The sequence below is a fragment of the Canis lupus genome, chromosome 14 (genome assembly GCF_003254725.2).
Source record: "Canis lupus dingo isolate Sandy chromosome 14, ASM325472v2, whole genome shotgun sequence".
NCBI lineage: Eukaryota > Metazoa > Chordata > Mammalia > Carnivora > Canidae > Canis > Canis lupus.
In genome coordinates this window covers 5557159-5584473 of record NC_064256.1, presented here as the reverse complement: position 1 = coordinate 5584473, position 27315 = coordinate 5557159, and the positions used below count along the sequence as shown (strand labels likewise).

At 39.3% G+C, this 27315-nt stretch overlaps 1 protein-coding gene across 4 annotated transcripts in view; it reads left to right on the top strand.

Annotated features, from left to right (window-relative positions):
* Nucleotides 1-27315, top strand: part of MKLN1 (muskelin 1) — a 326298-nt gene that overhangs the window by 104421 nt on the left and 194562 nt on the right. Inside the window, exon 1 of one of the 4 annotated variants that reach the window (XM_025471678.3) lies at nucleotides 17870-17913. The exons of the other annotated variants lie outside the window; for them this stretch is intronic. Coding sequence (XP_025327463.1) covers nucleotides 17885-17913 — 29 coding nt within the window. The 5' untranslated portion in view covers nucleotides 17870-17884. Of the gene's footprint in view, nucleotides 1-17869; nucleotides 17914-27315 lie in introns of those variants that run through there. 4 annotated transcript variants of the gene reach the window in all.

The following is a 27315-nucleotide window of genomic DNA, read 5'->3' as shown; positions in this document are numbered from 1 at the left end:
AGGTGGCTCATTGGAGAAGTAAAGTATTTTGGTATGGCTGAAGTGAGAATATGCAGGGGATGGGGCAAGAGATGATCCTGGAGAGATGAGCAGGGGTCAGATTACGAGGGCATAATTTGGGATCCCTGGGTGGCGCAGCGGTTTAGCGCCTGCCTTTGGCCCAGGGCGCGATCCTGGAGACCCGGGATCGAATCCCACATCGGGCTCCCGGTGCATGGAGCCTGCTTCTCCCTCTGCCTGTGTCTCTGCCTCTCTCTCTCTCTCTCTGTGACTATCATAAATAAATAAATAAATAAATAAATAAATAAATAAATAAATAAAAACAAGGGCATAATTTTGTGTTTCATGCAAGTGGGTCTGAAGTCCACCATGAGGATAACGGGAAATGCTAACTCTTGGTGCAGGAAGAACATGTCAGGTCTGCTTTTTTCTCCCTAGTTGTAATGTAGAGATTGGATGCAAGGAAAGCAAACATGGAAGTAGGAAGATCAGGTTGGAGGATCTTGTAATTGGAACTGATGTGGGCCTGAACCATAGCAAAAGCAATTGTGATGCAGAGAAAGAAGAGTTGGAGAGATACAAAGCAGTTGTGCCAACTGACCTTGGTAATCAGCCACAGGTAGGGCCTGAAACATTCAGAATGGCTCTCAACTTTTGGATGGAGGAAGATGATAGAAGCAGAACTTGCTGGAAAGAGATGATGTGCTCAGATTGAAGCAGGAATCCCAGACAGAAACCCTGACACTGCCCTGAATAGCAATGGAGAAAGGTCAGTGGCACTGGCAACTTCTCAGGTGTACCCTAAAGGAGGCTTAAGGACAATTTCAAACCCTGCCAGATAGTGAGATGGAGCTTCTACTCAGAAGCCTGGCTTATTAAGACTGAATCTGTGCAGGCCTGAGGCTGCAGATGAGAGGTCTTCAGAACCTGCACCAAGCAGGGCCTGACAAGCTGTTACCATGGAGACATGGTGTGCGCAGGAGGGAGTGAGTAGGAGGGCTGATCCATTCCAAGCCTTGGGTCACAAGGCTGTGGCAGGCTAACAGATAAACAGGAAAAAGACATAGTCAATAAAAAAGGATGTTCAAAAACTATTGACAGTTAATTGGAGTCATATCTTCATAATTCTAGATTAAGTCTAACAATTTAGAGGGATTAGGGTAAGCCACTTAATGATCCTGCTAGTTATTTCAGGTACCATTTAATGAGGGCACAGGGAAGTGGATGCCAACTCAGGCTAACGCCAAATGTACATTCACCCATCTTAAGCCCTTCTGCATCCCTGGATACTAAGTAGCTTCATATTATTTCCAAGTTCCTGAGACATAGGCACAAAATATGGGAACATAAAATATTTTTTCCATTTGCCATACTGATGGCAATAATACTAAGACAAACTTTGGAGCTCTTTGAGAAATTCAGGTGCTGGCAAAGCCTCAGATTCAATGTTATTATTAAACAATTTGAGGAACATTCTGGACAAAGAGTCAGTAGCACTGGGGCTCCAGGTGGATTTCTTTTTTTGGTTGTAAAATATATGAAGATTATCATTTTGACCATTTTTAAATGTACAGTTCAGTGGCATTAAATACATTCATAATCTTGTATAATCATCATAACTATCTCTTTTCCAAACCATTAAGCAATAAATCTCTATTGGAGCCCCATATTTTTTTAAGATTTACCTAATTTATTTGAGAGAAATATTGTGTGAAGGAGCTGGGGGAGGGGCAAGGGACGAGAATCTTCAAGCAGACTCCCCACTGAGCATGGAGCCCGACAAAGTGCTCGATCTCACAACCCATATGATCATGACCTGAGCTGAAACCAAGAGCCAGATGCTTAACATATTGAGCCACCCAGGTGCCTCAGGCCCTTAAGTTTTAAACAACTTTCTTGTACTGCAAAAATCGCCTGCCAGGTACGATGGTTGGGATGTCACAGGTAAGCCCACTAGGTTGATCTTGGTTTGGTCAGTTGCTCTCAATTCAGACCTGGGGTTTTTTGGCCAGAGTCACCATCCTGTGGGTAGCCTTGTTAAATGTAATCTTTGGAGGGAAACTGTTTTTAACCATCTTAATGACTAAGGGTACTTATTAATCTTGATCTCCAAAATATTCAAATAATTTGTGGCAGTGCTTATTAAGAAGTCAGTAAAAATTAAGTCAGGGCCATAGGCTTTTGTAAAGATTCTACTGGAGGCAAACTTTGTTCCAAAGATAGTTGGCATAATTGTGAGACAAATTGTCTAGGAATCAACTTCATTTTAAATAACCGGAAACATGAGTGCCTGTGGAGGATGAGATATAATTCTGGCTAGAAATGGTAGACTATAACCAGCAATCAGAGCTGGAAATTCCAAGTGTCCTACTCCCTTTTCTTTTATAAATCAAAACATTCAATGAGGACAGGGATAAGCCTCTGTGACTTTTCTTCCTCATACAAGTTCAAGGTATTTAGAACATGGTGCTTATAGGCCAAAGCTCAGTGGAGAGTTCATAGATCCAAAGCAGTGATAATTCTCAAAGTGCGACAGATACTTCCCAGATGCATGATGTCAATCATAAGAGACAGCAGGAGGCAGTAGGAAAGATTTAGTGAAAGTCACTTCACATAAACAGAATAAACCACATGCCCTGTTTGTGGGACCTGCAGTGAGACAAATCCTTTAACATAATATACTATTTGTGGAAACTGGAGCTCAGAGGAGGTTGACTAGCTTACTCAGGATCACCCAGAAAAGCCAGAATAGAGCTAAAAATGAGAAACTTTGTTTCCTCATACCTGGTTTAGTGGTTTGTTTTGATCAGTATATGCTGGTATTCTATGCTTAGAATGCTCAAGTCTGATGGTTCTCTTTATAGAGCCTCTCTATAAAGTTTTCTTTTTTCAGGGGTGATCTATTAGTAACTTTACCTCCAAATTCACCTCTAGTTTAGTCTTCTAATATTCTACTTATTTTCCATCAGAACTCAAATCCTGACCAGAGAAGTTCAGAAAGATATTACTGGCAGTCAAGGAAAGGTTTACTGATATTAAGATCCCAATTAGGGGCAAATTTCTGGAATGATGGTATGAGGAGATCCACAGACCCACTTCTGAAAAATAACCATAACTAGCAAAAATTAATCTTTATTAAAACAGCCATTTAAAGTTGTTGTCCTACAGGTGGCTAGCTGGCTCAGTCAGTAGAACATGTGACTCTTGATCTCAAGAGTCATGAGTTCAGGCCCCTCCCTGGGTGTAGAGATAACTTGAAAATAAAATCTTTTAAAAAATAATGATAAAGTTGTTGTTCTGCGAAGGGAGACGAGGGCAAGAAGACCAGAGGCTACTGTCTCTACCTTGCTTGTAAATAGGGGTATCACTCCAAGAGAAGTGAGTCACTGTCCCTGCACCCAGTCCAAGAACAGAGTCTCTGAGATTTTTACCAGGGAAAGATGAAGGTAATAAGAACAGAGGACTCAAGTTCTCCACAAGTGAACTGACTCTGTTTGGACTAGAGTGTGGGGAAGCTCAAGCTGAAAGATCTAAAAAACAATGGAGATTCAGAGGGAGCCAGTAGCTCTTGAGAGCAACAAAAGCTAGACCATAGGCCAGCTAGCTTACCAGAGAGGAACAGGGGAAAAGATAGCAAGGAAGAGCCTTTCTGGGGTCAGAAGTCTCAAAGACTGGCCTCAAAAACTACCTCTGCGAGGGGCTTAAATTTAATTGGATCAGACCAAGAAGCAATTTATGCCTCTGGGCATATTGAAAACAATAAGGTGATTAGCTAGCAACAAATGGAGCCTAAGGGCGAGGGGTCAGACCAACATAGACAGATAATTCAACAGAGAGATCAGGGATAAAGACAGTCCAAGAGAACTGTGTTAAAATCACTGTCATTCTAGGATGATTGCATATATATGTCCAAGCATGTATTTTCTGAGGAGCAACTGTGGAGTTTCTGCCTTGCAGGGAAATAGACTTCATTAAAATAATCTAGCTAAGTCACTAAAGAAATAAGCTCAATTGGGATCCCTAGGTGGCGCAGCGGTTTGGCGCCTGCCTTTGGCCCAGGGAGCGATCCTGGAGACCCGGGATCGAATCCCACGTCGGGCTCCCAGTGCATGGAGCCTGCTTCTCCCTCTGCCTATGTCCCTGCCTCTCTCTCTCTCTCTCTGTGACTATCATAAATAAATAAAAATTAAAAAAAAAGAAATAAGCTCAATAAAGAAATAAAAAAGCAAACTACAGTAAGTTCATAAGCTCAAAAATAAACAATAAAGTTGAAGGGATCAGTATCCAGAGTTGCTGCAATATATTATCAAAAATGTCCATTTTGGGGGGTGCCTGGATAACTCAGTCAGTTGAGCGGCTGGCTCTTGGTTTCAGCTCAAGTTGAGGTCTCAGGGTAGTGGGATCAAGCCTTGTGTTGGGCTCTGTGCTCAGCAGGAAGTCTGCTAGAGGATTCTTTTTCCTTCTTCCTCTGCACCTCCCGACTTGTGCACACATGTGCTCTCTCTGTCTGTCTTTCTCTCTCAAATAAATAAATACATCTTTTAAGATAAAATGTCCATTTTTCAGGGCACTTGGCTGACTCAGTTGGTAAAGCATGCAACTCTTCATTTCATGGTCATAAGTTTAAGCTCCATGTTTGGCCTAGTGTTTAGTAAAAATAAATAAAATGTCCAGTTTTCATGCAAAAAATTATGAGAATGAAATGAGACAGAAAAGTGTGATGTGACCCATACATAGGAGGAAAAAAACAGTCAATAGAAACTCCCTGTGAGAGGGCCCAGATACCCAACCTAGCAGACAAAGACTTCATAGCAGCTATTATAAGTATGTTCAAAGAACTAAAGGAAACCATGATGAAGAAAGCAAAGAAGGTGGGACGCCTGGGTGGCTCAGTCAGTTAAGCATCTGCCTTTGGCTCAAGTCATGATCCCAGGTTTTTGGGATCAAGCCCTGAATCAGACTCCCTGTTCATCAAGGAGCCTGCTTCTTCCTCTTCCTCTGACCTTCCTCCAACTTCTGTGCACTCTCTTCCTCTCTCTCCCTCTCTCTCTCTGTCAAATAAATAAATAAAATCTGAAAAAAAGAGAAAGAAAGCAAAGAAGATATCATGACAATATCTCATAAACAGTCAGGAGATATAAATTTTTTTTTTAATTTTTATTTATTTATGATAGTCACAGAGAGAGAGAGAGAGAGAGGCAGAGACACAGGCAGAGGGAGAAGCAGGCTCCATGCACCGGGAGCCCGATGTGGGATTCGATCCCGGGTCTCCAGGATTGCGCCCTGGGCCGAAGGCAGGCGCCAAACCGCTGCGCCACCCAGGGATCCCAGTTAATAAGGCAATACTACCACAACTGATTTACAGATTCAACCCAACTCCTATCAAAATTCTGGCTGTATTTTCTCCCAGATATTGACAAGCTGATCTTAAAATTCATATGGAAAGGCAACCCAAAACAGCCCAAAAAACTTGAAAAAAAAATTGGAGGACAGTAATTAACAAACTGTGGTCTTGTCTAAGGATATACATATGGATCAGTGGAAAGGAATAAAGAGTTCAGAAATAAACCCTTACATTTAGGGTCAATTGATTTTTGACAAGAGTGCCAAGGCAATTCAGCACAGCAAGAATTGTCTTTTCAACAAATGATGCTGGGTCAACTGGGTATCCATATGCAAAACAATGAGTTAACAAAAATTAACTCAAGATGGATCACTGACCTAATATGAGGTAAAGCTATTAAAATTCTTCAAAATTTAAACTTGCATGTTTTAAAGGATATCACTAAGAAAGTGAAAAGACAACTTATAGAATGGGAGAAAATATTTGCAAATCTTACATCCGATAAGAAACTTGTCTCTAGAATATATAAATAATACTTACAAGTTAATTTAAAATTTTAACCTAACTTAAAAATGGACAAAGAATTTGGGGGGGATATGCAAAAATTGCTTTAAAAAAAATTTCCCACATTAACATATGAAATGTATTCATAGAAACAAGGTGAGAAGAATTTTTTCTATGGACTCAATACATTTATTACTGATGCCACTTTGTGTTTCTAAAACCATTATACGTCTACATCCCAGAAGTACATTCTTCATGTTTGTAGTCTACCTGGAATCTCAACATCTAACCAATTCTACTTGGATTTTATTAGCATATTAATTTCATTCTCATTTTTATTTTAATATTGTACTACATGGCAGATATGTCATATGACCCAAATGTGCCCAATGATGTGTTTCTCTTGCCCATAGAGTGTTTGCAAAGAATACCTAACCCATTTCACTCCCCCAAATATATAATATGTACCATCCTAAGATGATAATTATATAGATTATCTAGTATATGTGCTGCCAAAGTGAGAATGATTATCTAGATTAGCTAGTCCATTCTTTTGTACTATCTATATATCATCGTAAGATAATGTGTTCCATTTTAAAATAATGTTGGTAGAAAAAATATTATCTATATTAAGTACCCATAATTCCTTTCGTTTAGTCTCCATTTTCTAATTTTTTCATTTTTATGAGAAACACTTTCCCATTGGAGAAAGGATTGCTATAATCATTCTTTTGAGGAAGATGTACAAAAGGCCAATAAACTTATGAGAAGATGCTCAATATCATTAGCCATGAGGAAAATGCAGATCAAAAGCAAAATGAGATACTAGTTCAAACCCCTTAGAAAGGCTATAATAAAAAAGACAGATAATAACAAAGGTTGGCAAGATGTGCAGAAATTGGAATCTTCATGCATTGCTAGTGGGAATGTAAAATGGGTTTATACCACTTTGGAAATCTGTCTGCAAGTTCCTCAAAAGATTAAACATAGAGCTACCATATTAACTGGCAACTGCACTCCTAGATATACAACAAAAACGGACGAACAAAACGGTACATGAATGGTAATAGCAGCATTATTCATAGTAATCAAAAATAGAAACAACCCGGGGCACCTGACTGGCTCAGGCTGAAGAGCATGCAACTCTTGATCTTAGGGTCATGAGTTGGAGCCCCATGTTATATGTAGAGATTACTTAAACAAATTAATGAATAAATAAATAAACTTTAAAAAAAAACATAATCAGGAACAACCCAAATGTCTACCAGCTAATGAATGGTTGAATAAAATATGGTAAATCCATACAATGGATATTATTTGGCAATAAAAAGGAGGAAAGAACTACAACAGGGATAAACCTTGAAAAATATTACGCTATTTAAAAGAAGCCAGACACAAAAGGCTGATTCTATTTATATGAAATGTCTGGAAAAGCAAATCTACAGAGACTGAAAAATAGAGTAGTGACTGTCTAATTGCTGAGGTTTGATGGAAGAAGTTAGGAGGAAATGGGGACTGATGGTTAATGGGTACAAGGATTCTCTTTTGGGGTGATAAAATATTCTAAAATTGACCATGGTTATGTTTGCATAACTCTGAATATACTTAAAAATATATATATTGAGCTGTATACTTTAAACGGGTGAATTGTATGGTACGTGGTGTAAAGCTCAATAAAGCTGATATATATATGTAATTTGTATAATTTATATATAAAGAGAGAGAGAACTATTAAGCCAAGGGATCTAAGGACCTCTAAACCCAGGTTTAGAACAGGTATCACCCTTATCCCTCAGGGGATAGAACCAACTGTAGTATAACATTTCATTTATCAAGTTGTGCCTAAAATGCTAATGAAGAGCTCTCTAGTAAACTGGCCTAGATCTCAGAGCCAAGATAGAAGATTTAAGGTGCATTTTTTCTTGCCCTAAGCCTAAACTTGAATCTTGCAATTTTATCATCCTATGCTGGGTGTGATGATAAGAGAGCAATCAAAGCATCTGGGAGTATCGCAAAAGAACCAGATGGCTGAACTTCAGTGCATGAAAGGGAAATGCCCTCCTAACATTTTGGCCCCCTTAGAGAAGGAAATAGAGCAAAACAGAGGGAAAGGTAGAGAGCAAGAAGAGGAGGGGAGGGGATAAGGAAGAAGTCCAGTGACTGTACTCACTGTAAATGTGGCTCTATGCCTACAATCAGAGAGTTACTGTCTCCTCTTGCAGAAAAGGGAGGAGAGGATGAGAAGAGGTAGATGGATGTTCCTCTTCTAGATGATCTTAGTGGGAAGATTTTTGACAGAGATATAGAGAGATGCAGATAGTGGAGAGGACAGGCTCAAAGCAAACCTGAGCAGAATGCCTCCGTGAAAGAACGCCTTACCGTTCCTTGAAACCAAAGACCCATTAGAGGAAGATGCTCATGTCAAGATTTCTGAGTAAGATTTTAACCCGGAAGGAAATTGCCGAATTATTAAAGCAATCTGTGTTTTATAGTAAGGTTACAATTTTTGGTATAAATGAAGTGTTTTTGCAGATGTTACCAGATATTTTGTGCAGGGGAAGCCATCCATCTATATTCCTAGAGCTTTACTTTATTAGTACTTGGTGTGGTGGGTTGTTTGTTTTTGTTTTGTTTTGTTTTCAAAGCCTTCTTCCCTTCTCAGTGCACTTCTAGTCGTGGTACAATAAAGTTCTATTCACAAAGAAAATGAGGATGGCAATGAGCTTCATAATGCTTTAGAAGAGACACAGCTAGAGACATGTTTTCTGGTGCACTGATTTGTAAATGGGTGCCTTTGATGAGAACAGTCCTTTTCCTTTCTGGGTAGCTCCCAGAAACGGCACCAGGCTGCTGTTCAGTACAATTAAGTAACCCAACAACCCCCCCTCCCCGCCCCGAAGGAGGATATAGGGGGTTTGCCGGGGAGCCGTTATGGCTGAGAGCAATGATTCTCTATGCAGACTTCCTGCACTCTGGTTTTGGGTTGAAACTTTCTCTTCATGCTTTCGAACTTTCTTTTGGGCCGTTTTCTTAGATGTGACATCTCTGTTAAACGATTATGACCACCAACTGTCATGCTGTGCCACCCATCTTCTTACCTCCAGAAAGTTTGGTTTTCTAGAGAGCATCACCTCTGGGTAACTCACATTTCTAATTCAGACCTGTAATCAGAGTTTTTGTTGGGGCACCTGGCTGGCTCAGTCGGTGGAGCATGCGACTCTTGATCTCAGGGTTGTGGGTTTGAGCCCCCTATTGGGTGTAGAGATTACTCAAAAATAAATCCCTTGGAAAAAAAGGAAAAAGAAAAAAAGAACTGCAATCAGGGTTTGTTTCATTGTACACAGAAGTGATTTGTTCATGATTTCCTTCTCTTTTGCAAAATTCTGGTGTATACAGAAAAGGAATCAAAATAGTATAATGAACATCCATTATCTATCACCTAGATTAAACAGTTGCTAAAATTGTGTCATATATTCTTCATTTTCCTTTTGGCTTTTTTGGTCTGAAGTAATTTAAAGCAAGCTATAGAAATACATATATTTCACTAAACATATACTAAATATATTTATACTAAATACTTCAACATTCACCTTTAAATAATAAACACATCTTTCTTAGGTAAATGCAATTCTATTAGCACACTTAATAAGATTCAGATAATTTTTCAATAGCAGTTAATATCCATATCCAAATATTCTCTATTTGTCGCCAAAACGTCTTTTTTAAAAATTGTGTGGGAAAATATACATAATGTAAAATTTACCATTTTTAAGTGCATAATTCAGTGGCATTAAGTACATTCACAATGTTGTGCAACCACCACATTTCTAGAACTTTTTCATTATTATAAATAAACTCTATACCCTTTAAGAATAACTTAAAAAAAAAAAACTCATTTCTTCCTCCCCCAAATGTCTTCTAAAAATGATTAATTCAAACAGGAGCCACATATTTCATTTGGTTATTATGTTTCTTATGGCTCTGAATTCTAGAGCTGTCTCCTTGCACCACACCCACATACATTTTATTTTTAAGACATTGACTTCTTGATGATTCTGGACTAATTCTACAGAATGTCCCACCTTCTTGATTTGTCTGATTGTTTTCTCATGGTGTTGTTAAACTTGTTCTTCTGTTCTCTGTATTTTTTTGTAAGCTCAAAATTGAATCTAAAGGCCCAATAAGAATCAGATTAAACATTTTGGTAAGAATGCCTCATAGGTAATGCTGTGTGCTTCCTCCTATATCACTATTAGGTTGTACATAACATCTGGTTGTCCCACTATTTATTGTTAAGCCTGATACTGATCACTAGGTTAAAGTGATGACATCTTACTAAAAACGGGTTTTTAAAAATGGGGACTTAAAAAAAAAATGGGGACTTGACCAATTACACTGTTTTAAAATGATTATCCTTACTTTGAAGGTTCAGATAAAGGGGCTCTGAGTTGTTGTCTGGCACCTAGGAGGCAGCCTTTATCCTGTATAAAGGATAAGAGGATTAAGACTGAGACTTTATCCTCTTTATGGAGTAGACACAGAAGTTCAAGTTTATCTCTGAGAGTGGTCAATCAGAGTAGAGATTTCTGGAATATGAATTCTAACAGAGACTACTTTTTCTCTGGGCCCAGAAGAAGTTACTCTGAAATTGTTCATTAGCCAGAATTTAACCATTGGCAAATTGACCTTTTTTGCTAACACTTATTAAAGGGATTCCAGATACAGAAGAATCTTTTTTTTTTTTTTGTCCCCAGAAGAATCTTTTTTTTTTTTTTTTTTTTTTTCCCAGAAGAATCTTTTATGGCACTTTAAAATAATTCCTCCACCTGCCACTCCTCCCCACCCCCCAAAAACCACTTTAGATTCTAGAACAAAAAATTAGGAAAGAACATTTTCTTTGGATGAAGAATAGACAGATCCTTAGATGTTTCTTGAGTACCGTTCAGAGTAAGGAAAAAATATGCATTGCTCTCTTTGCTTGATGTTTACCTCTTGTTTCTTTAACTATTATAAATTAAATAGCTGATCCACTGAAAGTATAAGCAACTACAGTAAAGGATTTCATTATTAAAACTAAGAATTTGGGTTTCTAAGGAAATGAGTTATTTTTAATCTTAAAATCAACACTTTTATTTTATGGCAATTAAATATTCAAGTCAGTTAAACTCTGCTCAGGGTTGCTGTGCATTTCCAGATACCCAGAGGGGGTTATTTGATTATGATTGCTCATTTGTTTTTTTGTGTTTGTTGTTATTTTGTTTTTCAGCCAGCACAAAGATTAAACTGTTGTGAATTTTCTGCATCACAGGACAGAACTTAACCTAGGGTACTGGACGAACAATTTTCCTTTTACAACTGAAATCAACAATATCCTTTTTCTCCATTTATTCTGTAATTTTTTGAGATTCTGGCTTCAAAGTTACCAGTTGGGTAAGGAAAGTAGTGAAGGCCCCTTTGCGGCAACAGTTCTTCACCAGTAGCTCTCCCAGCAACCTGGCAACACATGCTGATAGCCTCCATCGGGGTTTATTATACTTGGTAATAAAGAACACACCAGCAGTTCACAAGATCAAATAGAGTAAAGGATCATCCATCCTTTTCCTTTTCTCTTTTTTCCCCCCTCTTTATATATGCCCCCCTCTTTTCTTCTTTTCCTTCCTTCTTCTTCTTCTGCCTGACCTCTCCTTGTCCTTCTCCATCCTTGCTCATTCTTCTTCCTCACTTTCTTTGACCACTCATTATCCTACATTGGTATGCTTCAGTGACTCCCCTTACTCCCACCAAATTTTATGGGATCTGAAGGATTTCCTACCTCACATTGGCCTGTGGTACATCACTGAACACTTGATAGAACCCAAGAAGTGCGAGAATCCTAGGGAAAGAGAATCCCAGGGAAGGAGGTCTGCACCTGGATCTATGTTCTGAACTCCCTCTGTCCAGTTCCTGTTTCCAGCCTGGGTTCTGTAGGATCTCACAGTTCAATACGGATAGAATAAGATTACTTGAACCATGTCCAGTACTTCAAAAAAGTCCGAAGTACATTGTATATTTACTCATAGTAAAGCTTGAAAAGGTTGACTCAATAATGGGAAAGCTTCAGGATGCCTGGGTGGCTCAACAATTGAGCGTCTGCCTTCAGCTCAGGGCATGATCCCAGGATCTGGGATCGAGTCCCACATCAGGCTCCCTGCATGGAGCCTGCTTCTCCCTCTGCCTATGTCTCTGCCTCTCTCTCTCTGTGTCTCTCATGAATTAATAAATAAATCTTTAAAAAAGGTAATGGAAAGCTTCTTTCCTTTTTGGAAGGCAGAGTTGGAAGATGGGGAAATTATGCCACATTCACCCACTGTGAAGAATATATCTTCATACTAAGAAGTTCTGGTTGGTTGCATGTATTGTCTAGAGTAGACAAAGCATACTGGAAAGAATGTGGGTGTAGAGGTGAGGCCAGAATTTAATTTCTAGCAATAAAACTTGGGCTATGTACTTAACATCTCTGAACCTTAGTTTACTTATCCATATAATGGGAGTAATGGTTTATATTTTATATTTTCAGACTACCTGAGGATTTTAGATAATGGAGGTAAAGCACTCGTTAATACAATACCTAGTACTTAGTAAATACTTAATATGTTTTCTTTGTAAATGTGATTTATTTGGTAAATAAAAATCTTTCAAAGCATATAGCCCTTAGGGGAAAAATGAATCTGTTCTTTGAGAAAAGAGATTGGGAGGTACTCATATATATATAACATAGCTCTACATGGTCATACCAATCACCCCTTAAGAACTTATGTTGTCTTTTTTTGGGATCCCTGGGTGGCGCAGCGGTTTGGCGCCTGCCTTTGGCCCAGGGCGCGATCCTGGAGACCCGGGATCGAGTCCCACATCAGGCTCCGGTGCATGGAGCCTGCTTCTCCCTCTGCCTTTGTCTCTGCCTCTCTCTCTCTCTGTGTGTGACTATCATAAATAAATAAAAATTTAAAAAAAATTAAAAAAAAAAAAAAAGAACTTATGTTGTCTTTTTTTAGAGAGGGAGTGGGGAGAGAGCAGAGGGAGAGGAGGAGGAAAAGGGAGAGGGAGAGGGAGAGGAAGAGAGAGAAAGAGAGAGAGAGAGAGAGAGAGAATCTTGAGCAGTCTCCACACCCAGCACAGAGCCTGTTGTGGGGCTTTACCTACAACCCTGAGATCACGGCCTGAGCCAAAATCAAGAGTCAGACACTTAACTGACTGAGCTACCCAGGCACCTCACTTAAGTCAAGTCTTGAGGGGTTTGACTAGGGGATGTACAAGGAGGCAGCACATCCTCTTTGTTGATGAATGGGTCCTTGGAGGGGGGATACTCAATTCCCTAATTATACATTAGCAACACTTTAAGCCCACCTGTTCTCTGGATTCCTATGTGATTTTGACTTAGCTCTGGTGGTTAGCCTCAAGAAGTACCAGGTCTGGGGATCCCTTGGGCCCAGGGTGTGATCCTGGAGTCCCGGGATCGAGTCCCACATTAGGCTCCCTGCATGGAGTCTGCTTGTCCCTCTGCCTGTGTCTCTGCCTCAATCTCTCTCTGTGTCTCTCATGAATAAATAAGTAAAATCTTAAAAAAAAAAAAGAAAAGAAAAAGAAAAAAGAAAAGAAATACCAGATCTGCTCCTGGATATCTGATTGTTTATGGAAACTTGGGATTTTGGATGCGAGGAAAAGGAATAGAGTGCCTTTGGAAAGGGAACAAAAGATGAAGCTTGTGGAAGAGATGAGGAAAGTCTGAAGATCATCGAAGTTTAGTTTGTTCCCTTTAAAAACGGGGTAATAGAATTTACTTCCTGAAAAGTACTGTCCCAAGCCGCCTTCTTCCATCTCAGCCCCAAAGATACTCTTCTAAACAATGAGACTGTCTCTTAAATCTCTTACCTGTTTCTGCCAAAGAGCCTTGGCTATTTCCCAGTTCATCCCTTTCTCTGGGCACCCCCAAGATAGGGAGATCAGTTTCCCCCTTTCCATTAATCACTGGAAGAACAGTGATTTTAAGATTTTTTTTTTAAGATTTTATTTATTTATCCCTGAGAGACATAGGGAGAAGCAGAGACACAGACAGAGGGAGAAGTAGGCTCCCCACAGGGAGCCTGATGTGAGACTTGATACCCGGAGTGGGAACACGCCCTGAGCCAAAGGCAGACACTAAACTGCTGAGCCACCCAAGTGTCCCAGTTTCCCACTTTCCATTAATAAGATCAGGTTCTTAACTACCAGCCAGAGCAATCTAGCATTTTCTAGAGCCCTTGTCCCAGGCCTCTGCTAAATTTCATTTGGTGGAGCATCTTTACAGAGATGACCTGTAGAATCCAGCTTTTAAGCTTGGTGTTTCTGTTAAGCAGGCCAAATGAATGTGGAATATTCTGTTTTAAGCTGAATTAATACCTTGTTATTTTAAAGGCTATAATAAGCTGTTTTCTAAATGTTTTCAATCAGCACATCTTTATTTGCTGTCCTTAACACCCAGAGGCTACTTGAAAAAGGATTTAGCTTTCAAGTCTGGTAAGTAAACAAAAGTTTCCCAATAATATCTTCAGGCAAGCGCCCAGAGACCTCATTTGTGCCACAGTGTTTGGCTCCCCGATAATTGTCCATTGGTCCAGTGCTCAACTAAACCTTGTGTAATCATTTTAAAATGTACCTCCAAACACCAAGTTACTTACCAACTTCTTCTTCTTCTTCTTAATCACTATGTTCAGCAAAACACAAAAGCAGAAGCAAGACAGCTCTAAATGTGGTATAATCTGACTAGATCCTAGCATTTTAAGTTGAATAGGCTGTTTGGGGTTTATATGAAAGTGGTTTGGAGAAGGTTATTCACTATTCTCCCAAGAGTATGAAAGTGTCCAGAAGGGACTGGTTAGATAAGCAGCGACTAACATGCATGGCTTTAGCTCTGTGGGGATTTCTAAGGCTTTAAAATTAACTCCAGAATCCCCTTAAAATGCAGTATTCTCTGATGTTGAGCATGGTCTCTGATACCTTCTTTTATCTCAATCCTCTGACACTGCAGAAATTTACCCTAGTCTCTCTTACTACTTGCAATCAGGATAAAAGTTGGGAAATAGGGTTGTATTAATCAAGATAGACTATTACAAATGACTTCAAAATCTCAATGGTTTAACCCAATTAAAATGTATTGTTCTTATCACAGTCCAGTATGAATTGGTAGGGGTAGAAGTGTGTGGAATTTGGTTGTCAGTGTCCTTCTTATGCAGTAATTCAGAGATACATGCTTCTCCTAGCTTGTGGCTCTATCTTCCTTAGGTTCTCAGAATTCTTTCCATTCAGCCAGTGGGTGGGGGAAAAGGCCTGCCATCATCATCACGAAGGAGGCTTTTTGAGGCCCAGACCTAGAAATGACATCCATTATTTCCATCCATTTTCTGTTGGCCAAAAACTAGTCACAGTGCTCTGCCCAACTTAAAGAGAGGCTAAGAAGTCTACCTGTGTGCCCAGGACATAGCAGTTGCGGCCACAAGGGTAGACAGATAGCTCCTTGATGCACACTGATTATTCTGTTCTTGTGTATCATCAAAGGGATGCAAAATAGATGTACTGTCCTATTTTCAGGTTGCTTAATGCCTAACCTACCATTAACATCTTGGTCAGTTTCTGGAAAAAGTCCATCTGTCAACATCAGCATCAACCTCATTACCACCACAAATCAGTCCACACTGTGAACTTGTTTGTATTTAGGACTTTCCAAAGGTTCAAGATACCTGAACCAAGCCTGTGCAGAGGCTCTGATTTAGAAGTTGCCCATGCACTTGTACTTTGCTCTTCTTGTCAGATGGTTCCCATGACAAAATCTGGCAAGTAATGCACCAGAAGCCATATGTAATATCTAAACCAAACTTTGTCACATGGCACCTATGAGAAGAAAATAAATGTGTCATAAACATTTAAATAACTATCTCACACATCTTCAAAAACTATGAAAAACATGTTTTTGCTCTTTCTTAATCAATGTATTTTTCAGCTGTCAGAACTCTGTAACTGTCTGCACACTTGCTTCCTAGCTCTCTCATTAATCAATTTACAAAGGCTATTTCATACTTGGAGACATCTATTTGTCCTCATTGACTCACAGGCTACTATTCCCATTGAGATTTTAGCTATCCTCTCATGATGTTTATTCATCTTCTTATGTAAAGAGGATCATGACATGGACTAGACAAGCTAGTGAACACCCTGCTCTGTTTTTCTAATTGTGGTGGTAGGTCTTCACTGCCCATCCACACTTTCCTCTTACAATCCAAACTATGCATTTATTATATGGCTCATGGGGTTAAGAGTTCAGTCGTCATTCATGTATTTATTCATTTCTTTATCCATTCATTCATTCTGAAATATTTATTGAGTACGTACTTATGTTCCTAGAGTCAGAGCAAAGAACAAACATATAAGATCCTTACCTTCATGAAACTTATGTGAGAAACAGAGTGTGTTATGTATCTATGTATATATTTTAAGTAAGCTCTGTACCCAACGTGGGGCTTGAATTCACCACCCTGAGATCAGGAATTGCATGTGCCATTGACTGTGCCAGCTAGGTGACCCTTAAAATGTTTGTCTGTCTGTTTGCTTGTTTATTTATTGTAAGCTCTTCGAGAAACAGATTCTAAATAAATAATGCAAAATATTAATTTAATTGTAATATTTGTATGGGAAAAAAAAGAAAAAAAAAGAAAAAATATTTGTATGGGAAGTTCATTTTCTTTTTAGTGTTTGGATAAATCAGAATCACCAATAGTTATTTTGTTTTGTTTTTTTTAACTGAGGTCTTTGTTCCTCAATAAAAACCAGATCCTTAGGGTGACTGGCTCGCTCAGTAGGTAGAGTGTGTGATTTTTTTTTCAATGCAAAAAGGTGGTTTTATTAAAGGACCTGTGAGCAAAAAAAGAACTGTTGAGCATGGGATTCTTATTTTTTTTTTTAATTTTTTATTTATTTATGATAGTCACAGAGAGAGAGAGAGAGAGAGAGAGGCAGAGACATAGGCAGAGGGAGAAGCAGGCTCCATGCACCGGGAGCCCGATGTGGGATTCGATCCCGGGTCTCCAGGATCGCGCCCTGGGCCAAAGGCAGGCGCCAAACCGCTGCGCCACCCAGGGATCCCCGAGCATGGGATTCTTAATCTCAGGATTGTGAATTCAAGCCCCACATTGCGCATGAGCCTACTTAAAATAATTAAAAAACAAAACTGCTCTCTTTTAGAGTAATCATTCATTCACTCATCCATTCACTGATAATATTCATAAATATTATTGTAAAACTATTATTTACCAGGCTCTGTGCTAAAATTTCCAAATACAAAAATGAAAAGAGAAGATTCTTGCCCTTAAGGGTCACAATCCAGTTGAGTAAACTAGCATGAAACCACACAGTTACTATGATAACTGTCATAATAGAGAAATATGAAAAGTGTCACGAGACATTGGAAAAGGAGGACCCACAACTGCCTCCAAAAGTCAAGGAAGATGTTACAAGGGAGATATAGCACTAGGACTGAGGTTTGAAGGGTGAATAAGCCTTTGCTGAGTAGATAAGGAAGGGGATGAGATGGCTGATTGACCATCAAAGACTTGTGTTCTTCACAGTATGAAATTTTTTTGGCAAGTGGCCCAACTGATTACCAATCCCCTAAACATCTAAGTGGGGCCAGGTGGCCAGTTCTCATTAATGGGATGTGAGCAGAAGTGATCTGCATCATTTCTGGATTAGGGTAAGAAATAAGTGTGCTGTTTCTTCCTTCTCTTTCCCAGCTGTGAGCTCTGAAAGTAAAGAAAGGACTCTAAAGCTTAGGGGATGAAAAAGAAATAATAAAGCTTAGGGGATGGCAAAGATACAAAGTAGAAGGACCCTGGGTGGAAGGCTGCTTGCCACACTGAACTGTTACATGACTAAGGAATAATATTCTATTGTGTTAATTTACTAATATTATTTAGCCTGTTTGTTACAGCAGCAACTCTACCTTGATTTTTACAAGGCAGTCCACGCTAAATGAACAGTATGTGCAAAGGCTTACCAAGGTGAGTGTCTAACAGAGTACATGCTCAATAAATATTTGACACTGCAGTAAGAATATTATGGGGGAATAGAAATAGTCCAGTACTGCCATAGTATAAAATACATGATTGGTGGGAAGAGAGGGTGGCTGGATAAACATGGGCTGATCACAAAGGGCTTTGAATGCCAAGCTGAAGAATTTAGGTTTATTCTTGTGGAAGAAGGAAAGCCAATGAAGAATACTGAAAAGGTGAGAGGCATGATCACTAGAATAATAGGATCTTTGAGAAACAGAACACCCAAGAACCTGCTTTAATTTTCTTTAAATGTAAGGTGCTAATCCAAAGATGAAAGATAGGATTTCAGAACCAGAAGACATCATAGTCTAGTCAAACCTCATTTAGCCAATGAGGAAAGTGAGGCCCAGAGAAGTTAAGCACCTTTGCCAAGGTCACCTAGCTAAAACTTGGCAGAGTTGGGGACTAGACGGCTAGTCTCTTGTTGCCAGCCAGCTCTCCAGCATGGCTCTTTCCACTGTACCACAGTGCTTCAAAGCAGTTGAGACCAGCTGGTGTGCCTGTGTTTTCAGTTCCCTAATGAAGACATTGGGGATTTGGAGACAGGGTATTTTCCATGGAAGGCTGTCTTCTCTGTAATTCCTCATCTGGCTTGAACCACTATTTTGGAAAAGGTCCATTTTTCAGCATCAAATTTCCCTGGAGGATGACTGAGAATGTGCTTAGTGGCCTGTGGGGTGCCCTTGTACTTTCTGAGCTTTTGTTGGGAAGATGAGAAGAAACCAGTGGTAGAGTTTTAGCTCCTGGAAATGCTGCTTGGTTCCTTGGCATCTGGGGAGTTGTTGGTCCTCTTAGTGACTATGGTTCAGCCTGCCAGCTGACTATCCTTCAGTGTCAGATCCAAACATCTTTAGCTTGTCTGTTTAAAGGGTCAGCCCCTATGGCTAGCATTTAAATGTCATTTTCTGTTCATCACTTCACTACCTCTGTTTTCACGTATTATTAAGAGATTCATTATTCATTATAATTATTTTTACTCTATCCAAGGCAATGGGACATACATTTTTTTTTAACAGAAAGTATAGGCACAGGGACAACCGTGCTGAGGCCAATCTCAGAGAAGCATGACATGTGGTCTCACTTAAGGAGGACCAGGTATTATTGAATTATTTTACAACTAGGGAAGCCAGAGCACAAGTTAGGGCACAAGTCCAAAAGTCTCCAAGAAATCCGGGGAAAAATAAATTTCTTAATGTTTTTCCATCTAGAGTTTTGCGACCATCTCGTTCCCTGGCCTTTGGTTCTATCATCTTTGTCTCCCCTGCACGTTGCTTAATTACTAGCTTGGTTGGTTAGGATGAAGTATTAATGAAGATGAGATTGCTGCCTTACTCTCAGAGGAGTCTCTTGATAGCACCCAAAGACAATGTCTTATGCAGTGGAAAGTGCTTGGGCTTTGAAGTTAGAGAGACAACTGCCACTCATTAGCTGTGAGATCTTGGGCAAGTTTCTTAATCTTTCTGAGCCTCAGTTTCCCTTTTATGTGAAAAAGGAAAATAATGTAAATACTGGGGGTGGTTGTGGTATTAAATGAACTGACATAGGTAAAACTCTTCTCTTTATGCTGAGCACACAGTTGGCTCTTAACAAGTGTTATTTCCTTTTCAGGTTTCTGAGAAGTATCCCTTAATAGTATTCTTTTCCCCAATCCCCATCCCAGGTTCTGGTCAGGATGAGAAATAAGACGAAAGAGTGAGCAGATGGAGACCAAAATATCACCTTGATTGCTGATAAATGCTGTTTCTTGTGAGAAATAATGGGATTCTAAATACTAAGTGAGTTTCAGAATTAGGTAGACTTATTCACCCAGTCACAAGTAACATTTGATCAGGACAGGCCTTTTCATGCTAAGGGTGGAGATGATGGTAAGAAGGGGAAGGGACCCTGCTCCCAGAGGAGCAGAGCAAGGTGACATCCTCACTGTGGGTAGGCAGATACCTAAGAGGAAGAAAAGAGCAGCTGAACTGAGCATGCCCTGTATACTTCACTAGATTAAGTTCCTCCTCTAAGGAGGAGGGACAGGACAAGGAATAAACAGAGGCAAGGAGTGCCCAACCTCACAAAGGAGGAAACCTCTGAAGCATCTCCCACCTCCCACCCCCCAATATTTCCTTCCTCCGGTCCCCTTCCTCTATTTTGTGCCTGTTACTTTTCAGCCACTCTGCTCATGAAGGACATAACTGTCAGCATGTCACTGTGGGCAGCCTCAGAATACAAAAGGTTGAGAGAAAGGTGTGAGAAAGGGAAGGAGAAGTTGGGTTGAATCATTGGTAGAGAAGGAGGGGGGGCACCTGACTCCAGAAAGAGAAGCCTAAGTTTAGAGTCAGGGCTTAGACATCTGAAGGGAGAATCAGTATTCAGAGACCTGTTCTAGACAGAAGGGCACTGCAGGATGGTAATCAGAATTTCTAGACATGGGGCAACAACCTATGACCAAATCCCAAGAGGACAGGAGGGCATCAGGGTTACAACAGCACTCAGATCTGACCTTTGAGTCAAGGAACTATGTCTCCTAGAGATGTCTCTCAATCTCAGCATTGAGTTATATACCCTCTGTTCTAGTTTTTAATCTTTAAAATATAAGCATAGTTCGGGACACCTGAGTGGCTCAGTGTTTGAGCATCTGCCTTTGGCTCAGGGCGTGATCCCGCATTCCGGGGTTCGAGTCCCACATCGGGCTCCCTGCATGGAGCCTGCTTTTCCCTCTGCCTGTGTCTCTGCCTCTCTCTCTGTGTCGCTCATGAATAAATAAATAAATAAATAAAATATTTTTTAAAAAAAATATAAGCATAGTTTGTTATAAAACTAATACTTGCTCACGATGGAAAATTCAGAAATACAGAGATATAAAGAAAAAAACAAAAGTAACTCATAATCTCTTCACAATAAAAAAATAATGTTAACTGTTAACTCTGACTGTATTTCTATTCAGTCATTCTTCTATGCATATCATTATACAGATATGATTTTATCTCTACATGTTAAATTTGCATGCTGAATTTTTTACTGAATGTTATAATCATTTCCCCTTGTTATTAAAAGTTCTCAGTAATTAAACATCATTTTAAATGACATTTTCCCTGGTTTTAAGCACATCTGGATCAATCTCTATCAATTTATGAAAATCCCAAGGGTCTGGAGAGAGCTTCTTCTCTAAGTATTTATCTTTTGGGGGGTGGTGAACAGTGCATCCTCAAAGGCCAGGGCTCTACAGGGCCTGTGCAAAATAACTACTGCACAGTACTTGATCTTCTGGAAAGATCTCATATTTTTAGGTTATTTAAATCCCACCTAGTTAACATACATTGTAATATTAGTTTCCATATGACACCTGGTGCTCATCACAAGTGCATTTTTCTTAATCCCCATCACCTATTTAACCCACTCCCCTCCCACTTCCCCTCTGGTAACCATCAGTTTGTTCTCTATACCTAAGTCTGTTTCTTGGTTTGCCTCTCTTTTTTTTTCTTGTTTGCTTATTTCTTAAATTCCACATATGAGTGAAATCAAATGGTATTTGTCTTTATCTAACGGACTTATTTCACTTAGTATAATGCTCCACTCACGTCATTGCAAATGGGAAAGTTCTCAAATTTCTAATAATTGATAAAATGAGTGATCAGAAGATGCCATCCTGCAAAATGTGGTAATTCAAAGTACAGGTCTTTCTTATACACCACATCATTGTTACATACTCAAAGGACCACTAGTTTGCCATGGCTGCCATAACAGAATACCACAGAGTGCCTTGAATGATAGAGATTTATTTTCTCACAGTGTTTAAGGCTAGAAGTCCAAGATGGAGGAGTCATCAGGTCCCCTGAGGCCTCTCTCCTTGGTTTGCACATGGATGCCTTCTTGTTATGTCCTCACATGGTCTTTTCTCTGTGCATGCACAGCGCTGGCGTGTCTCCATGCATTCAAATTTCCTTTTTTTTTTTTAAAGATATTGTTTATTTATTCATAGGAGATAGAGAAAGGAAGAGACATAGGCAGAGGGAGAAGCAGGCTCCCTGTGAGGAGCCCAATGTGGGACTCGATCCCAGGATCCTGGGATCATGACCTGAGCCAAAGGTAGATGCTCAACCACGGAGCCAACCCAGGTGCCCCAAATTTCCTTTTTTTTTTTTTTTAAAGATTTTATTTATTTATTCATGAGAGACAGAGAGAGAGAAGCAGAGACACAGGCAGAGGGAGAAGCAGGCTCCCTGCAGAGAGCCTGATGTAGGACTCGATCCCGGGACTCCAGGATCACGCCCTGGGCTGAAGGCAGGCACTAAACTGCTGAGCCACCCAGGGATCCCTAAATTTCCTCTTTTTTTTTTCTTTTTTTTTAATTTCCTCTTTTTATAAGGCCACAAGTCATACTGGATTAGGGCCCACTCCAAAGACCTCATTTTAATTTACTTACCTCTTTAAATACCTTATCTACAATATGTGTTTTTTGTGAACAGCTTCTTTCATTTAGGATGTTTTCAAGGTTCATTCATGTCATAGCATGTATTAGTGTCTTATTCTTTTTATGGCTGCAAACAGTCCATTGAATGTACATGCCACATTTTGCTTATCCATTACTGGTTTATGGACATAGTTTCTCTATACTTTTTAACCATTTACAAATAAAGCTGCTATGAACATTCATGTATAACTTCTTGTGTGGAGCTATATCTTCATTTCTCTTGAGTGTATGCCTAGGAGTGAAACTGCTGAGTAATCTGGTGGCTGAGTAATCTGGTGACTCCATGTTTTGCATTTTGTTAAATTGCCAAACTGTTTTCTGAAGTGGCTGCATCATTTTACATGTCTACTAGCAATATGTAAGGGTTGCAATTTCTCTATATCCTGACAATTGTTATTGTCTATTTTTACGAAAGCCATTCTTGTTGATGTGAAGAGATATCTCATTGTGGTTTTGACTTGTATTCCCCTAATGATTAATGATGTTGAATATCACTTCTTGTACATATTGGCAATTTGTAGATATTTTTTGGAGGAACATTTATTCAGATCCCTTGCCCATGTTTTAACTGGGCATTTGACATTTTATTACTGAGTTGTAGTAGGTTTTTATACATTCTTTTTTTTTTTTTTTTTTGGTTTTTATACATTCTGATGTGCTCTGTAAGGCACTAAACTTTAAAATTTTAAAGTCTAATTTATCTATTGTTTTCTTTCGTTACTTCTGCTTTTGGTGACATAGCTCAGAAACCATTGCCAAATCTAAGGTCATAAAGATTTACTTCTATGTTTTCCTCTATGAGTTTTATAGTTTTAACTCTTAAATTTAGGTCTGTGATCCATTTTGAGTTAATTTCTGTGTATGGTGTGAGCTATAATCTGACTTCATTCTTTTGCATGTGGATATCCAGTTGTCCCAGCACCATTTTTTGAAAAACTTTTCCTTTCCATATTAAATTGTATTTGGCACCCTTTTTTTAAAAAAAGGATTTTTATTTATTTATTCATAAGAGACCCAGAGAGAGGCAGAGACATAGACAGAGAGAGAAGTAAACTTCTTGCAGGGAGCCCATGTGGGACTTGATCCTGGAATCCTGAGATCACACCATGAGCCGAAGGCAGACGCTCAACTGCTGAGTCACCCATGCATCCCTGTATTGGCACCCTTATCAAAAAATCATTTGGCCATAAACATGAAGGTTTATTTCTGGACATTCAATTCTATTTCATCAATCTCTATGTGTAACCTTATACCTTTTGTTTTTTTTTTTTTTTTTTAATTTTTATTTATTTATGATAGTCACAGAGAGAGAAAGAGAGGCAGAGACACAGGCAGAGAGAAGCAGGCTCCATGTACCGGGAGCCCGATGTGGGAATCGATCCTGGGTCTCCAGGATCGTGCCCTAGGCCAAAGGCAGGCGCCAACCCGCTGCGCCACCCAGGGATCCCTACCTTTTGTTTTGATTATTATAGTTTTGTTGTAGGTTTTGAAATGAGGAAATGAGCATCTTTCAACTTTGCTCTTCCTCTTCCTCTTCAAGAGTGTTTTGACTATTCTGGGTTGTATTTCCATATGAATTGTAGGGTCAGCTTGTCAAGTTCAGCCAAAAAAAAAAAAAAGTTGGGATTTGGATAGGGATTTTATTTCATTTCATTGTTGGGTGGTTTATTGCTAGTGCATTGAAACACAATTGAGTTTTGTTTGTTGTCATTGTTTTTAAAGATAGATTTATTTATTTATTTATTTATTTATTCATTCATTCATTCATTCATTCATTCATGAGAGACACAGAGAGAGAGAGAGAGGCAGAGACACAGGCAGAGGGAGAAGTAAGTTCCATGCAGGGAACCTGATATGGGACTCGATCAATCGGGGTCTCCAGGATTGCGCCCCAGGCCACAGGCAGGCACTAAACTGCTGAGCCACCCAGGCATTCCCACAATTGATTTTTGTATATTGATCTTGTATCTTGCCACATTTCAAAACTCATTTTATCTTACATTCTTAATCATGATGCTTTATTGCTTATCCTGCTCAAGGCATTGTGACTATAGAAAATACAAAGATAAACAAGATATGGTCTTTGTCCTGAAGAATTTATAGCCTAATTCAAGAAGTAAGGCATAATCCTATTGAGTAAATAATAGCCTATTACAGCAATGTAAAGGAAAGTACAGAATTGCCAAATGAACATTACAGATAATTGGAGCTCTAGCAAATTTCAAGGGATGGAGAAATAATTCAAAGTTGGAGAGATCTGGGGATCCCTGGGTGGCGCAGCGGTTTGGCGCCTGCCTTTGGCCCAGGGCGCGATTCTGGAGACCCGGGATCGAATCCCACATCGGGCTCCCGGTGCATGGAGCCTGCTTCTCCCTCTGCCTGTGTCTCTGCCTCTCTCTCTCTCTCTCTGTGACTATCATAAATAAATAAAAATTAAAAAAAAAAAAAAAAAAAAAGTTGGAGAGATCTGGAAAAAATAGAGTAAGAAAGATTTGAAGGCTTACTCAGTCCCTCCCTTCCTTCCTTTATTCTCCCCTTCCTCCTTTAATTTTCTTGCTTTTTAAAAATCCTATCAGTCTCCCTACCTGGCTTCTTTAAAAACATTAATAGAAGGTAACTATGATTAGCTATCATCATTTCTCAAACCTGGATGATCATAAGAATCTATTGACAACTCTACTAAAAACACAGATTCCAGGGTCTGATCTCAGAACTATTACATCATATCATCAGAAGCTGGAGTATGGAAACTGCATTAAAATTTTTATCAAGTAGGTAGCTCAGTAGGTTAAGTGTCCAGCTCTTGGTTTCAGATCAGGTCATGATCTCAGAGTCATGGCATCGAGCCCCACATTGGGCTTGTCGCCCAACACAAAGTCTGCTTGTCCCTTTTCTCTGCTCCTCCCTGTGCTTGCTCATGTGTTTTCTCTCTCATAAGTAAATAAAATCTTTTATATTTTTTTAATCAGCTGATTCTGATTTTCAGCCAAGTTTGAAAATCTCTAAGTAAGATTGTAATAATAATACTCATATGTGGACAACCCCTAGTTTCAAGCTATTGCATTTCTGACTGTCAAGGATGCTCACAAATCCAGAAGGTCACTTACCTGAGCAAGAGAGTGTGTGGGAATCTATGCAATGACTCCTCCATTAATGAAAAACATCTCAAGGTGTATACATTACTCCTTAAGGACTCAGTAGTTTCATCTGTATTTTGGGGATGGCTCTTCTCATAAACAAACTTTTGTTTTCAGTATTTAGAATCCTAAAAATCTCAAAAGATCCTTGTGCTGTGAATGACCCTCAGAGTGACCAGTGGGATTTATATTCACTATCCAGATTTAATAAATTGTAACAGCTTTACCATACTTGCTTAAGATTTTTTTTAAAGATTTTATTTATTTATTTGAGAGAGAGAGAGTGCATATGTGCATGGACATGAGCAAGCAGAGGACAGAAGGAAAGGGAGAGGGAGAAGCAAACTGCCACTGAGTGGGGATCCTGACTTGGGCTCCCTTCCGGGACCCTGAGACCATGAGCTGAGCCAAAGTCAGATGCTTAACCGACTGAGCTACTCAGGTGCCCTTGCTTAAGATTTAAAAAAAAAAAAAAAAGTTACAAAAGAAGATCATTCCATTCCATCTCTCTCCAGATGTAATCAATCTCTGGAAGACTGTGGGGATACTTCCCACATGTTCTTATATTTTTACTACATAACATATATGTTTTGGGTATTTAAACATGTATATAAATAGTGTACACATTTTTCTGAAACTTTTTTTCCAACATCATGTTTTTGAGATTTATCAATGTGATACTTGTAGAGCCAGTCCATTCTTTATAATATGGTAATACTATACTATATACCACTTCAGTATAGTCCCACTGTATACATATTTTAGGATCTACTGTGGGCAAATATTTGTTTTGTCTAGTATTTTGCTATTTAAAATCATGATGTAATTAATGTCCTTGCATATGCCTCCTTGGGTTCCTGTGTGAGAACTCTTCTAGGGAATACATCTAGAATGGAAACTACTAGAGAATAAAATACATATTCAACTTCACTAGATTGCTCTCAAGATTACTCTCCGCAGTGGCTGAAACTAATTTTTACTCTCATCAGGGATATGTGAGAATTTCTCTTTCCTATATTCATTCATTCATTTTTTTTCTCTTTCTTTCTTTTCTTTTTTTTTTTTTTTTTTTGATATTTAGGTACATTTTATTTTTATTTTTTTTAAGATTTTATTTATTTGTTCATGAGAGACACAGAGAGAGTCTTTCTTTTTTAAGATTTTATTTATTTGTTCATGAGAGACACAGACACAGAGAGGCAGAGACACAGGCAGAGGGAAAAGCAGGCTCCTTGTAGGAAGCCTGATGTGGAACCTGATCCCAGGACTCCAGGATCACACCCTGAGCCAAAGGCAGGCACTCCACCACTGAGCCACCCAGGCGTCCCTCTTTCCCATATTCTAACCAACGTTGTCAAGCTTTTTATTTTTTTTTATTTTTATTTTTTAATTTTTTTTTTTTTATTTATTCATGATAGTCACACAGAGAGAGAGAGAGAGAGGCAGAGACACAGGCAGAGGGAGAAGCAGGCTCCATGCACCGGGAGCCCGACGTGGGATTCGATCCCGGGTCTCCAGGATCGTGCCCTGGGCCAAAGGCAGGCGCTAAACCGCTGCGCCACCCAGGGACCCCAAGCTTTTTAAAAATACACGTATCTGGGCCTTATTTTCAGATTCTGGCAGGGTGGCTCTGCAGTGTACTTTGAAACAGGCCACAGGCAACCCTGAAACAAATATCATTGAGACCCTCTGCTTCATGTATATAGGTCTGTATGCACAGCCTAATATACTAATATGTGAATTGGCGCAGTG